Below are 15,372 nucleotides of genomic sequence, written 5' to 3' on the forward strand. Positions count from 1 at the left end.
CCAAACTGACAGTAACTTGGAAAATTTGATCTCTTTTTTTTTTTCAAGATCATCTGCCAGATTTGTACCTTTCCAATTACAGTTTACATAATATGTTGGTGAGTGTTCAACTGCACTTTTTTTTTTTAATATATTTAATTTCTTGCTAAACTATCCATTATCTGTACCGCTTTGCTGATCATTTGTACTCAATATTTGAACTGTTAATTATTTTCAAATAAATAGGTGCAAAGATGAAGTATTTGCGTACGTTAAAATAGTGCGTATTGCTTCTTAAGCCACCCCCCAATGTGCACCAAAGTCCCGCTGACAAACCATCCATTTCGCCGCGAAAGCGCTGAATGATCTTTCACATCTTTTACATGCTGCTGACATCTAGTGGACAACGTGTAAATTGTGAAATTCGTGAAAATAAACAAAACACTGCGTAAACTTTTCACACACTTCATTTCTTAAATACAATTTGAGACAGAGGCAGTGCAACAACAATAAATATGAATTCCGACAGTTGGCCAAAAGGTAATAAATATCTCAAATAAATACAATAATAGTATAAATTAAATGTGTTATAAATACTTATACAGATTAAATTATTCTTGATAGACTTGACAATAGCGGCAAGACGATAAGCAGCTTCTTCGTTTTTTGTTTTTTTTTTAAACACAGATGAGCCCTCAGTGAGTAGGTGTGGCAAACCCTTGTAATAATTCAACTTCACAAATATATCTATTGAACATTCTCGAGTGATATCTTCAGAAGCGACAGATGCCAGTTAAAGTGACTGAGAAAAAAGGATTGTTTTAACTCCCTTCAATTCTTTCTTAAATATGTGACATTTAAGGCGTGATAAATTTTCAAATATGTATTTTTGTATCTATTGTAAGCAAAGGCATCAGCCCACCTGAGCTCAATAATAATAATAATAATAATAATAATAATAATAATAATCTTCCATTTATAAAACGGATGGGATGATGCAAGACTTGAAGTGATTTTCCTTTAAATGTATTCAATGAGGTAAATGTGTCAAGGGGTGTACAAAGTGGGGTCAGCATGAGGAGCTAGCCTAGAGATCCTGGTGGAGGTCAAAGTGCGAAAGTTTTTGGGGATGTTCCTCCATGCCTGAATTTGCTCGATGCCGTTCAGAAACGAGTCTCTGGTAACGGGCCTGCTGCTGGTAGTCCGGGTCCACGTTTACCCAGCTGTTGGCGACCCACTTCAGGCCGCGCTTCACCGGGCAGTCTCCGTGCAGCGAATACTCGTCCAGCTCGCCCATCCAACCTGACGACGGTCAGGGACAAGATGAGGACCAGAGTATTTATTTATTTATTTTTTAATACAAGCATCTGTACTGTGTTTCCGATTCTTACCGTGGCCATCGGAGAGATGGTTGTACAAAAGGAGAGCCGTCCCGGCAGTGGGTTTTATTCTCAGGTTCCCTCGACCACATGTCTTCCGGGTGTCTGTTAAATCAACTCCCTCTTGGACCAGTGCCTGGAAAACACAAACAGCTGTAATGTGTATATGGTAAAAATTGTAATCCCAGTTATCACATTGACTCCCAGCCATTTTCAATTAGGCAACCCCCTTCGCTCCTGTCTGCTTTACTGGATTTTGACTGATTTTTCAAGGCCCACAGAATATTTTGTTATATTGCTATAAAAACATGGAACCTACCAAAATAAAGACTGGAGCCTCTTCTTTCATCAGGAAAGGTATATTTGCACCTGTTTTCGTTTTGCAGCAATTAGCATTAGAATATAGCCAAGTCTCATGAATAGTCACATTTCTGGTGAAAACATTGACAAAAAGTGCTTGTTGCAACATAGCCCTGGCTGATCTCTTGTACACTGTTGCCACCTACTGGCGTTTTTGTTTTTTGGTACAACTACCATTGCTTTAAGCCACCTCTTCACATCAGAAGCTGCATCAAACCTTCTGTATGTTCTTCCATTAATAAAAAATAAAACAATTTTATTTATTTTATTTGCTGTCGACTTCTGATGACATCACCTGTGCTGAGGAAGTAGGTAATGGCTAATCATTGGTCGATACCTACTTCCTCAGCACAGGTGATGCCATCAACAGTCGACAGCAAGTAGAAAATTACTTTTTAAAGGTATTAATTGTACATGAAAAATAATGAAGTTGCCACATTAATTACAGACAAAGTTGTAACTTTTTACTGCTGAAAATGGCTCAATGAGTCAAGTATCCCTTTAATGAAGCTTCATGAAACACTTGCGATACTTGTCAACTCCCCTTGGTGGCACTCTTGGTTTAAAGATGCAGTGAAATTTTCAATTTCCATTGCATCTTTAAACCAAGAGCGCCATCTAGATGAGTAAAAAAAAAATATTGCAAGTGCTTCATGAAGCTTCATGTTCCCATTATGAGTATCCTCAATCCTAATTTACTCAATTATGAAAAAGAAAACGACTCCAGTTTTTTTTTTAACTTGTAATTGACACTTATACTACATTTTTTTTTGGTATTTGTGTCGTTGAGGTTGGGTGTGTCCCTTGTTGTAAATTATAATTATAACGTACTCTCACGCGAAAACACACGCCAGATTTGAAATCTTAATGATTTCCCCTTTCCAGTGATGCCTTGTTGTATTATTTTTTTTAAATTGTGACTAGGTTTTGCTGAGAAAAGGCAATTTGAAATTTGTGGGCCACAGCCATTTTTGTAAAAAAGTGAAAACCTCAAACTGCAATATCTCAGAAATCATTGCTCCGATCAGGCTGAAATTTGGCCTTTAAACTCATTCAAACCCAAAAACGTGTAAATAAGTTTTTTAAAACTTTGTCCTTCAAAAACATATTTATACGTTTTGTTGTTTTTTTTTATGCAAGAGCAAACAGAAGGCTTTGATGCAGCTTCTGATATGAAAAGGTGGCTTAAAGCAATGCTAATTATTACAAAAAACGACCAGCAGGTGGCAGAGGAGTATAAGATCAGCCAGGATCATGTTGCAATAAGCTCCTTTTGTGAATATGAATGAATATTGATTTAACTTAACTGTACTTAATGCTAATTGCTGCAAAATGGAAACCGATGGAAATGTTTTTTTTTCTTGATGAAAGAAGAGATGCTTGCTAATCTTTCTTTTGGTAGGTTCCATGTTTTTATAGCAATCGAACACAATATTCTATGGGCCTTGTAAAATCAGTCAAAATCCAGTAAAACAGCCGGGAGCAAAGGGGTTGCTTCACTGAAAATGGCTGGGAGTCAATAAGTTAATATAAAGGGTAGATAGAGTACTGTATACCAGTGAGGGGAAAATGTCCCTTATTTTGAATTTCAAGGTAAAAATATAGTCAAAAAGTTAATGAATGGCAAACATACACTCGTATAAAAATTAATGGAAATTGGACCAATGGCCATGTCAATTACTGCAAGAAAAAAAGAAAAAAAAAAAAAAAAAAAAGTAAAAAAAAAAAAAAAGAAAAAAAAAAATCAAACGGCATCTCATCAGGCTGAAATGTGGATATTTGTCTTTCCATGCTATGACACACCAAATTTCTGAAAAACCTGAAATCCACTTTATCGAGGAAGAATTCTCACCAGTTCATCGTATGTGCGGTTGTCGGCCACGGGAAACGTTGTCTCACCGCCGTCCTCGACAGAGCTCAGGTAGATCAAGACAGTAAGATACCTGCCACACCAGCGACACATAGGGAATGGAAGCATGATCATTGATTTAAATGTATGCCACCGTAAGTACAAGAACATCACGGGACAAACACCTGCATGAGACCTCCGTGAGCGCCGACACGTTTCCCGCCAGCCGCGTGTGCGAGCAGGCGGTCTCCGCATGGGGAGCGCTGCTGTCGTGATGAGCATCGCTGAAGTCTCCCGGCTCAAAGCGAAAAACTTGCAGCGGCTCACTCATGTCCACCAACGCGGTCGGCACACGTGTCAAGCTGATCACTCTGAGTCAAGGTAAGCGTGAACATTTGAAGTAAGGCAAATATTAGATCAAGCGTTGTGTATGTGGAGTTACCTTCTTCTCAGTGTCTGCAGCACGTGGTGGGATCCCGGGCCTTGATAAAGCCCCGTATGTTTGCTTCTCTGCTTGAACTGACTCCGGGGCTTCCCACTTGGCTCTTTTCCCGAGCCTTGGGACACGTCGTATACACGTTGAAACTCCTCGAGGTTGAGCGTCCCTTTCAAGAGACACATGCTCCATTAGTAAAACACTTGGCTGTAAATCACTTGAATAATCTAACAGTTGAGTTCTAGTTCAGTTGAACTCTATCTATTACTCTTTACATTAAAATGAGCTGTAACCTTTGGACAGTGAACAAAATGTGACTTTCTCTCCTCTTCTTCTTCTTTCGGCTTTTTCTCTACACTTTTGAATGTCTAACTGTTCAATTGTTTAATTTTTTTTTAAGCGAATTCACTGAAAATGTGCAAAACGGACATGCGACTTTTGCCCGTTTCCATCTGTTCTTCTTTTGTGAATATTGATCGGGGACTCCGCCGCTGTAGGTGGCAGTACACACCTTAGAGATGTGATCCATTAGTAATTTAAAAGAATAAGAAGAATAAGAACAGGAAGCAACTGCGCCGTGCGATGACGTCGTATGAGTTTGCTTTTGTAATTTTGATTATGCCTTTCGGTGACTATTCCAGTCTCTCTGTTGCAACCTGCTGAGCTCAGTGGCCACTTCCTGTTTGACGATGCCTATATCGAAATACTATAGCTGAATTGTTTGAGGTCCCCATGGTCTCCTGATGTCAAAATGTGAAGAAATTCGTTTAAATACCAATTTTAATTGAGACCAGAGGCTTGAAAGGGCTCCCTTGGGTCACAATTCAAAGATGACTTATACTATATTTATAGTATCACTCAGTTTCCAACACTTATAAATCAGTAGGGATGTAACGATAACAGCAAAATTGTGATATCGCAATATTAAAACTGCCTCGATATCGTCGTCATGTAATATTAAATAAAGCACATCGGTTAAAATGGCCCGGTTGACTTCCATTTGTGTGGTTCGAGCACCCTCTGGTGGTTAGTTTATTAGTGCAGTTTAAGTTTAATTAGGCATGTTTTGGTCACCTATGTTTAAGACCCAGGATTGTTTATTCCTGATTGTAGATCGTTAATGTGCATTGATGTTAATATTACCTGTACTATTTGAACTATATGTATAATTATGAACTCAACTAATTAGCAATGTATAGACAAGACATTTAAAATAAAATAACTGGCCAAGCCTATTTCTTTGTCACTGTTATGTACAAAACTCAATAGTTTTTTTTTTTTTTAGTTTTTTTTTAATATGAGCCTTTTTTTAAATTTTGTTTATTTACAATAGCGTCAGTTTTTATACAGTAGCGTGAGTTATTTTTCTCCGTATATATCACTAACCTCCCTGCAATATCGTGATAATTATATCATATTGTGACGTTTGGATTATTGTTACATCCCTATAAATCAGTCGCCATTTACTTAAACCACTCTATCAATAGGATGCATTTTTTCCTAATAGTAAAAACAAATCAGAAGCACAAACCGGTTGAGCAGGCTTCCAGACCAGTGAGTATCTGACGCAGGTTGTCCGGGCTCAGCCAAGTCCCATCTCGAGAGCGTGAGTGGCTCACAATCTGTACAACAAGTCAGTATAGTTTGCTTCAGAAATCTTGTTTTCTTTCCCCATTGTTAATAGCTTTTCTCCTATATTCCCTCGGATGTAAATCAACCGCTTTCGATGTTCACCTCTTGCTTCTGCAGCAGCCCATCTTGGTTGAGGTCCAACAGACTGAAGACCTCCTCGGTGCTGAGCGATAGCAATGGATAATTAGCCTCGCCTTGCTCCCGGCTGGCTGCTGTCATCTGGCTTTCCATCAGACCTTTGAGCTGAGCCAGCTGCACCACCACTCGGCACTCCTCCTCTGACAGGAAACCGGGGACCTCTGACCAACAAAAATTGAATCATAAAAACATTGGCAAGCAGTGATATGGGCCAACAATAAATTACCTTTTTTGAAATATTTGGGGAAATAAAAACAAAGTGTATTTTTTTCATTACACATACTGTACTTTATTTTTTAACAAAATATAGAATATTTGGTAGCCGGTACATTTAGAAACACATTTAGACATGCTTAGTACCGCCCATTCATTTGAAAAACATTGGCAGTACGGACCAAAACTGCCAAAATTAAAAATAAATAAATAAATAAATAAATAAATACATTAGGGGTGTTAAAAAAAAAATCGATTCGGCGATATATCGCGATACTACATCGCGCGATTCTCGAATCGATTCAATAAAAAAAATCGTTTTTTTTTTTTTTTTTTTTTTTTTTTTAAAGAGCTCAGAATTGTTCATTCGGTAGTCTTACCGATTCAACGTCTTATCATCATTGCCTTTTTTTTTTTTTTTTTTTTTTTTTGTGTGTGTGTGTGTGTGAATAGATTTTTAAACTTCCATTTTTAATGGAAAAATATTCAACAAAACGTCTGACTTCGGGTTAGGATTCACACCTTGAGCATGGAAGAATGTTATATGAACGGAACATTAAGCCTTAATATTTTATTTTAATGCTGTTCAAACATGAAACAGATTACAACCTCTATAAGACTGAAATTTCAGATAAATAAATAATACATTTTCATATAAATCTTACACTCTACAAGCTTACTGATTAGTATTTTCTAAATTTGAATGAAAAAAAATCGCAACAATCGACTTATAAATTCGTATCGGGATTAATCGGTATCGAATCGAATCGTGACCTGTGAATCGTGATACGAATCGAATTGTCAGGTACTAGGCAATTCACACCCCTAAAAAAACAGGAGGCGTGTCGAAGCAGTGGTCCAACAACTGCTTCAGACATGCGGTCTTAGTATAACATGGAAATGATCGGGCTAATTCTATGGTTCTGTTCTGGACGCATCATCTCATCACAAAGGATCACACGTGGAAAGAAAAATGTAAATAATATATATTTGAATTTATAGTAAATATTGATTGTGTATATTTTCATGGCTCTGGCACAAAATTGACACACAAGCACTTACCAAATAAGAGAGGTTTCAGGCTGAGCGTCTTCATTTTGTGCGTTCTGTCCGACCCAAGCGACACCGGCTGAACATGTCCAACCTAAGACGCATAATATGTGAATAATATGGGGAAGTTTAATGTACAAAAAAACCCATTTTTAATCTGGCTGAAGTGTTGTCAAGACGTAAATCTACAAGAACTCAAATTTTAGCAGTGAAGTTAGGTAGTACCGAAATATTTGAACAGTGTTTCCATACAGATCGCCTACCCTGATGCCCTCAAGTCGAGGAAGTCTGAAACTTTGCTCTTCCTCACGGGATTTCCTTGGGTGAGGCGCGGGGTGAAGAGGACTTTCCCCCTCGCCAACAGAAGACGAGGACGGCCGGTCACCACTGACAAGATCCCCAGGGCCGTTATTGTAGTGCACGTAGAGCAACAGGGCGATGACATTGAGGATGTAGACGTGGAAGAAGACCATCACCACCACGAAGTATGCCCGAGAACAGATGCTGCTCCTCTGGACCGGCAGGCGAGTGGAGCGTAACGGGTGCATGTCGGACGACGGGGATGCAATGCCGCTGACGTGAGAGTCCTCATCATGCTGTAGATTTTCGTGAATGTTTTCCATGTCGACTTCCATCTAGTGAATTTGGGGGCTTTATAAGATCAGCACTGATGTAAAAACTTCTGTCTGTCTGATAACTAGTCGGATGCTGCGCTATCATGCCTGTTTCCATGAAAAAACGACGCCTTCGCCACTGTTGTTTTGCCCAAATTGATGTTGTTGTCCAGTGCAAAAATGCAGATGTTATGCTTATTTTCTCGCGCTGGTAAATATGTCATCATTAAGTAAATCCTCTAATCCCCGACAAGATAGCTAGCGTTAACCTGCTGCCCCTGACAACCTGCCTAATAACAGGACGTTCGGTGAAAACGACTTCCGGTCAGAGAAAAATTAGATAGCAACCTCTACCGGCCAATACCAGTGTGTTCGTGCCTTTTCTTTTTTTCTTTCCCCCTCCCCGCCGACCATTCTATTTTATATTAGTAGCAAGCGTGATTGGATGTTTTCCCATTTTTTTTAGCTGCGACAATTGGTGTTCCCACAAACTGGTTTATGTTTATCTAGAACGCTCATACGAAGTGGACAAGCGCAAACAATTAGTGCGTAAAACAAAACGCAGTTTCCTGTTAACACCGGAAATGGAAACTCACCTAAAATATACGCAAAATTCTTGTGGCATTTAAAAAACGAAGTGTACTTTTTTATTCGTTAGTGGAACTCAGATTAACCAAGAAAAACTTTAGCCGAAGATTAAAATTCCAAATAATCAAAATCTGGCAAAGGAATTACATTTTATTTTGGTTTTTGACCATACATTAAAAAAAAAAAAAAAAAAAAAGATGCCGAAAGAAAACGTAAAAGGACAGTAAGGAAGAAAATCAAACAGTACCGTAAAGATAACAATGCATAAAACATTAATTTAAAATAGCAAACCAAATTTTAAAAAAATGCAACAGTGGCCTAAAAATAATCAGCAGTCCAGTATAAGTGTGTTTTCAGTCTGGATTTCAAATCATATTTTGAAGTTGATTAAATATTCTGGAGGACGGATGATTATGAGTTAAATGAGTCTCAGGGAGCACATAAAGAGCACCATATGAAAAGAGAGTACACTGTATTGAAAAACGTTTGATTGTTACCAAGTTTGTATGTCTTACAGCAAAAAAAAACAAAAAAAAACTCGCGGAACCTGATATGTGTGTCAGTCTGGCAGTGAACACTTCTCGGTGTAAAAACGAACTGCCAAATAGTGACCTGCGGTGGCGACCCCCTAATGGAACAAACCGAAAGTCACAACAATTGCAGCGATCCAATCAAACCACTTGATGGCGACAAAAGACAGTTTCTCCTTCCAAAAACTGTTTTCAAGACACAGAAACAGAGATCAGTTCAGTTTACGTTTGTTTTTGTACTGTAGTTTATTTCAGATTGAGTTAAAAGCGTGCAAAAGCGATATTTTATATGACACTCCTTTCCGTCGGTGATTTACATAAACTTACAAAATAAATTGAATGTTTTAATTGATAAAATAGCATGTCACTCAATTTAAAGTATAAAATTACATTTACAAATAATTTAGTTATTATAATTTACTAAATAAAACTGAAAAACTGTGAAAATGGGCTATTGTCAGTAGTGAAATATTTGTTTATAGGACCTATTATGGCGAGTATGGCTGTCCAGTTAAGGAGAATTATTATTCAAAATGTGTATTTTAACACTGACGTTTAAAGTTTAAAATAACGTAGTTCAAAAAATCTGATTTACCTGAGGTGCACTAGGCCAAATATTAATCTCTACAAATAATACAAAACTGTTGAGTTCACATCGATAAATTTGCACTTCCCCTCACAGAGTGTGATCAGCCCGATGAGGAGGGGTATTTTGGTACTACTACTAATAATAAGGCCCTCCATTTTGCATTTTGAGAGTTTATACCAATTAGTGCTTTTAGTAAAATTATATGGAAGGTGATACCACCGATTTTGTGGCGCCCCCTGGAGGAAGAAATGGTTCCCTTTGCATTTGGCCCCAGATACTCGCGGCTCGGCACCCGCGGATCAACTTTTTGTAGATTTCCCCCCATTTTATTTTTCTCAATATTTTACTATTTGGGGCGGGCCATTTTTGTTGGTAAAGGTTTATTGGAAGATTTCCCCCATTTTTCAAGACTTTTTTGTCTAATTAAAAAAAAAAATTCATTTGTAATGATAATGTCAAACTGTATATGCAAATTTTGGTATTATGTTTTTCTTATCAACTATATGTGTGAAACAAAGAGAGGGTCGAAATGTTCTCAATGAGGCATAAACAAAGAAGAACAATACTATAATACATTCATATAACCACTTTGGAAAATGGAATATGGAATGTTACAGCTTTCTGTAGGAGCCCAACGCCAATTTCAACTTGACAGCTATAGTTTACAATGTTTGCCCCCATTTTGCTACCCCAAACGAAGTAATGAATAATATGGTTTCATTTGCATATATCTGCATGCATTATTTCAGACATTTTGTTTGAGGTGCATGAATGAATTAATATTAAAATAGGACTGTGGCTTGGGTAATTTCCCACATGACACCACTACGCCCTGCCCCCCTGGAATGAATGTATCTGAACCCCTTTCTCTCCTTCAACAACTGAGGGGTGATGTGGGGGTGACGCATACAAACGTGCGCGCGCGCACACACACACACACACACACACAAGCACGCACGCTGTGGTGTTTTCCGGGATGACGCCACCGGCCGCTTCCACTTGGGACTCACACGCACACACAACACACAGCAGCAGCGGTAGCGATATGGCTGCTCATCACCGGCCGGGACGGCTCTGCTTGTGAGCCCAAGTCAGGAGCGATTATGCGTCACAGCTGGCCGACCATGCGCCATCTCGGCCGGCGGGACGCGGTGTAAAAGATCCGGCAACAAGATTTTCCCGACGACCCATGGGCTGCGGTCTGCGTTTTGCTGCAAAGTAGTTGGACGACTTGTCGCAGTGGGTCCAGCCGCGCGTGGATTACCATACACGAGGGGAACAATAGTCACCCACAGCCGAAGCACGACCAGGTCAGTTGCGGGTAAGGCTACATGTTTGTTTTCCACACATTGTTTTGATCCTGCTAACGATAGACCAACTTGAACGTGAATACCTGAACGTTTCACCTGTCATTACAGGTACATGTTTTTAACACGCAACCGCGCACCTATGTGAGACTCTCGTTCGAAACCTCCCTGCATTGAAGTGACAATAGAGCGTTATTACGTATGCCCACGTTTCAGAGCACAGTCATAACGAGTTTGAGATGTTGTGCCACATCGAAACTGCATTCGGAGAAACTTGCAGACAGCCGGGTCTACTGCGTAACTTTTAACGATGCCGTGTTCGGTTCACCTTTTTCCGGACAGTTGCGCCAGGAAAGCACGGGGAGATAGAGGAAGCAGCCGGAAGCACAGGGCCCGGAATGTGGACGAGGAATCTCTCGTCAAGCCTGGTCAGTCGTATGAGCCAAAAGCACGAAGTGAATGCTGTTTCCAGCCGCGGTCATGTCGAGTCGACTTTCAACGGGATGTTGTCGTGACAGTGGACGTCCCACAGAGGTGTTCATATCCGCAAATGAGTGGCGAAACATGTGAACGCAGCAAAAACATTAATTTTCTTTTTCGTCGGCCTCTCTCAGGGGTTGATTAATTATTTAGATCAATCTCATCATGTGGTGCGTTTGTCAATACTTTGCCCTTTGCGCTAGTGCAGCAGGACGGAACTTGTTAGTACAGTGCAGATTTATAGCACAGTTTTGCTTGCTTTCAATTGAACTGGTTGGTCCTGCGTTTATGTGTTTTGCTTTATGATTAGGCTACTAGGAACTGGCTTTGGTGTTCTTATCAAAATCACTGTCAATGTAGCAGAAGTGGACTGAAGTCTTATTTGCAGTTAAACCAGTACAATGACACATTTACACATCACATAATGTAGTTTCTCTTTCTTCAATGGAACCTGAAAGTGCAGCTAGTTGCAGAGTTAGTGGATGGTGTCAACTAGGGGTGTGAATTGCCTAGTACCTGACGATTCGATTCGTATCACGATTCACAGGTCACGATTCGATTCGATACCGATTAATCCCGATACAAATTTCTAAGTCGATTGTTGCGATTTTTTTTCATTCAAATTTAGAAAATACTAATCAGTAAGCTTGTAGAGTGTAAGATTTATATGAAAATGTATTATTTATTTATCTGAAATTTCAGTCTTATAGAGGTTGTAATCTGTTTCATGTTTGAACAGCATTAAAATAAAATATTAAGGCTTAATGTTCCGTTCATATAACATTCTTCCATGCTCAAGGTGTGAATCCTAACCCGAAGTCAGACGTTTTGTTGAATATTTTTCCATTAAAAATGGAAGTTTAAAAATCGATTCACATACACAAAAAAAAAAAAAAAAAAGGCAATGATGATAAGACGTTGAATCGGTAAGACTACCGAATGAACAATTCTGAGCTCTTAAAAAAAACAAACAAAAAAACAAAAAACAAAAAAACAAACATTTTTTTTTTTATTGAATCGATTCGAGAATCGCGCGATGTAGTATCGCGATATATCGCCGAATCGATTTTTTTTTAACACCCCTAGTGAACAATATGCATTTCTAACAGCATAACACTTTATTGTGGTACTGAGGCTTTACAAATAACTTTCTATAAGACCAAAAACATCATCATTCTGAACAAATAAAAGTTAAAGACTAATTTGAAAAAAAAAAAAAATCAGCTATAGATGCGTATGTGTGCACCTATGATGTGTACAGTAATTTATACAGATAGATTGTACTCCTGGCTAGCTTGTCTACTCTAATGTTATATGTCAGAATTAGTATTCGGACATTAGTTATGCATCCTTGGTCTGCTGTGACAAGCCATTTTTTGTGTGGGTGCTATTGAGGACCTGTTCCGCTCTGTCCGATTCTATGTGCGTGCGTGCACACATTCTTGTGCAAAAGAATGTTTGTGAAGTACTGGGGCACAGGCATAAAATAGCTGACTAAAACTTTGTCAAACGTACAGCTAGGACAGTCCCCGTATTTCCTCATGAGCAAGACCAGCTGGCAGAGGAATGCCAAACTGGCAAGGATCATGCTTTTGCTACGCTCATCCATCCATCTGGGTGCGTGTATGCATAGTGAGGAGGGTGATGTGGTTGGTGATGTGGCGATACTTTTCTTTTTTTTTCTCTTCCCTTCACTTCAGAGAGGGAAAGTGTGGTTTCAGTATGGGCCTGTAACCTAGCAACCCAAATGGTGTGCACTGAATAAATCCGGCTGCGTTGTGTCCCATACCCTCCTCGGGCGTGCGCTACTTCGCCTCACCGCTGTCCTGCCGTAACCCTGCGAGCACCCACCCGCACATTCTTTGACACACATGCTCACGGGCGATTAACGGAGACAGCTAAACAATACGGGGCAATGTTGTTGACCATTTTATTTCACCTTCGGGTTAATTAACCTACAAACCTTTGCTCTCATCTGTTTTATTGTTCCGTCTTTGCAACATATCTACCGTATGTATTCCGCAACAATGCACCGTGTGTTAAAACCATGCTTGTTTAAGATTCCATCATCTGGACTGGCCATCCGCCCCAACCTACCAACCCCCTCGTCCATTTAAGTGGGAGTTGCAGAAGAGTGAGTGGTTTTCCGGGTGTCTGGCGTTTGTGGCCTTTACATGCTGCAGCCTGAAGCCACATGTCTTTTCCCCACTCATGGAGGAGCCTGTGCTGCGCTGTTCACTCACTCCATCCATCTCGTACACTTTATTTAGAAAAATAAGCATTCCTTTTGACACATCTATAAAATGGTATGGTGCAGCATTTCATGTATGGTTAACTAAAACTTTGTGCATAATACTGTACTCTACTTCTATAATAGTAATTTGAACATTGTGTACACTGTCTTCAATTTAATGAGTCATAAGATTTCCAACAACATTAGGACAGGGGTCTCTAATTTAAATCATGTGGATATTAGGAGTGTAACGATATATCGATATCATGATCAATCGTGATACTTTGTCTCCTGAGATTATCGATTTGCCTACGTAAGTATCCCGATATTTGTAGTTCATATACATCCACTATAACAGCTTCATTGTTCATTACTTATCGAGCAATTACTTGGCGGGCCGCTAGGGGGAGCACCTCATAAGTGTCAAGATGTGGATGGGGGGATGGAACAAAAGGTGGCGAAACCAGGTAGGGAGAAAGACAGGAATGAGAATAACTTTATTGATGGGAACCACGTAGATGACTGGACTAAATGTGAGCAGACTGATCGACAGGACTGGATGGGATGTGGACAGACTGGACATGACATGAGAGAGGAACACTTGACTTGGCATGGTGTGAGAGGTGTAGACGGGGAGACTTGAGTAAACATGGACGAGAGAATACTTGAGAGAACATTTGGTGTGGATGAGAGAACACTTGACCAGCACATAGAGAAACTTAACCAGAACGTAGAGGAACTTGACCAAAACGTAGAGAAACTTGACCAGAACGTAGAGAAACTTGACCAGAACATAGAAAAACTTGACCCAACAGCTATAAAGCACCACACCAGGACAGGACAAGACAAGACAAGACAAGACAATGCTCCCTCGACACGTGAACAAACCCCACTGACTAAATACAACACTAATGAGAAACTAACAACCACCTGAGAAACACAGCAGGCAGAAGGCACTAATTAGGTCAACACACACTGGGAAGAGGAATGACACACAGGTTGACCTACTCAGACTTAACGAGACAGGGGAAACACACAAGAACACAAGACAAACACAACACACTCACCAAAATGAAACAAAACATAACCTAAACAAAACTGAAACATGACAATAAGAGTGGCGGGGAAATGTACGGAAGTCAGGCAAAAGAAGCAGGCAAGTTCAGGCAAAGAAGACTCATGAGCTTACTTTTACTTGTGTAAGACATTTATCTGCTCAGCAATTGACTCAGTTTTGCATACGTTTTTATGGAAAATGTGGATTATGTCTTCAATTTTAACATTTTAAAACATATTTTATGTTTCGACTTTTTGAAGCACACAATTTCTGAGGAATATTAATATTGATTTAATTGGATTTAGTATGTAAGTAATTTTATTTACTTACTTTTGCAATGATACACACAAAAAATTGTGTCACAGTTTATAAAATGAAATTGACTATGTAACTGTTGTTTTTAAAAAAAAAATACACTAAAGTGCTCACTTTGAAGAGGACACCAGTTTTAATATTGTGTTTCAAGTGGTGGTACAAAAAGAAACTATTTTCTCACTGAAAAAACAGAAGTTTATGTCTTCAGTAGTTTTATCATAGATTCTCGTGGATTAATTATCTGATCAATATATCGATAATCGCAGTATTGTCATATCGTGAGATAATCGTTATCGTGAGCCCTGTATCGCATATCATATCATATCGTGAGGTACCCAGAGGTTCCCACCCCTAGTGAAGTAGAATCTAGGTGTGTCTGGGCCAAATCAATTTTTCCACATAAAAAGGGTTCAAGATTTCCAATAAAGTTCAACTTATCCAATCTTCTTAATCTTTATTAATACTAGCTCAAAACGTTGACCAGTTCAATGACCTGGTCCTCGCTCTCATCTCCATACATTGCAAACTTCTTAGCATTTCTATTGATGTCTGAGCACTGCAACTTTCTATGTGCATTCAAGGCATGTTTGAACCATTTTTTTAATTTAAAATTTATTTCAACA

The 15,372-nt window shown here is 39.2% G+C and overlaps 2 protein-coding genes across 7 annotated transcripts in view; one reads left to right on the forward strand and one right to left on the reverse strand.

Moving 5' to 3' along the window:
* Positions 1 to 430: 430 nt before the first annotated feature.
* LOC144014031 (transmembrane prolyl 4-hydroxylase-like) lies at positions 431 to 8,970 on the reverse strand. The gene is made up of 9 exons (XM_077513524.1): positions 7,300 to 8,970; positions 7,049 to 7,130; positions 5,738 to 5,934; positions 5,535 to 5,625; positions 4,010 to 4,172; positions 3,753 to 3,938; positions 3,571 to 3,661; positions 1,371 to 1,494; positions 431 to 1,281 (listed from the first exon to the last, which is right to left on the reverse strand). Exons 1-9 carry the CDS (start codon positions 7,669 to 7,671, stop codon positions 1,067 to 1,069), a joined length of 1,521 nt encoding a protein of 506 aa, XP_077369650.1. The 5' UTR covers positions 7,672 to 8,970; the 3' UTR covers positions 431 to 1,066.
* Positions 8,971 to 10,311: 1,341 nt separating this feature from the next.
* The window catches only part of LOC144014030 (cyclin-dependent kinase 17-like), a 51,168-nt gene continuing 46,107 nt past the window's right edge, over positions 10,312 to 15,372 (forward strand). For 2 of the 6 annotated variants that reach the window (XM_077513520.1, XM_077513521.1), the window contains exon 1: positions 10,314 to 10,678. The gene's annotated coding sequence lies outside the window, so the exon portion shown is untranslated. Of the gene's footprint in view, positions 10,679 to 10,955; positions 11,093 to 15,372 lie in introns of those variants that run through there. The other 4 variants (XM_077513514.1, XM_077513515.1, XM_077513518.1 and 1 more) reach the window with 4 other exon arrangements.

The sequence above is a fragment of the Festucalex cinctus genome, chromosome 2 (genome assembly GCF_051991245.1).
Source record: "Festucalex cinctus isolate MCC-2025b chromosome 2, RoL_Fcin_1.0, whole genome shotgun sequence".
NCBI lineage: Eukaryota > Metazoa > Chordata > Actinopteri > Syngnathiformes > Syngnathidae > Festucalex > Festucalex cinctus.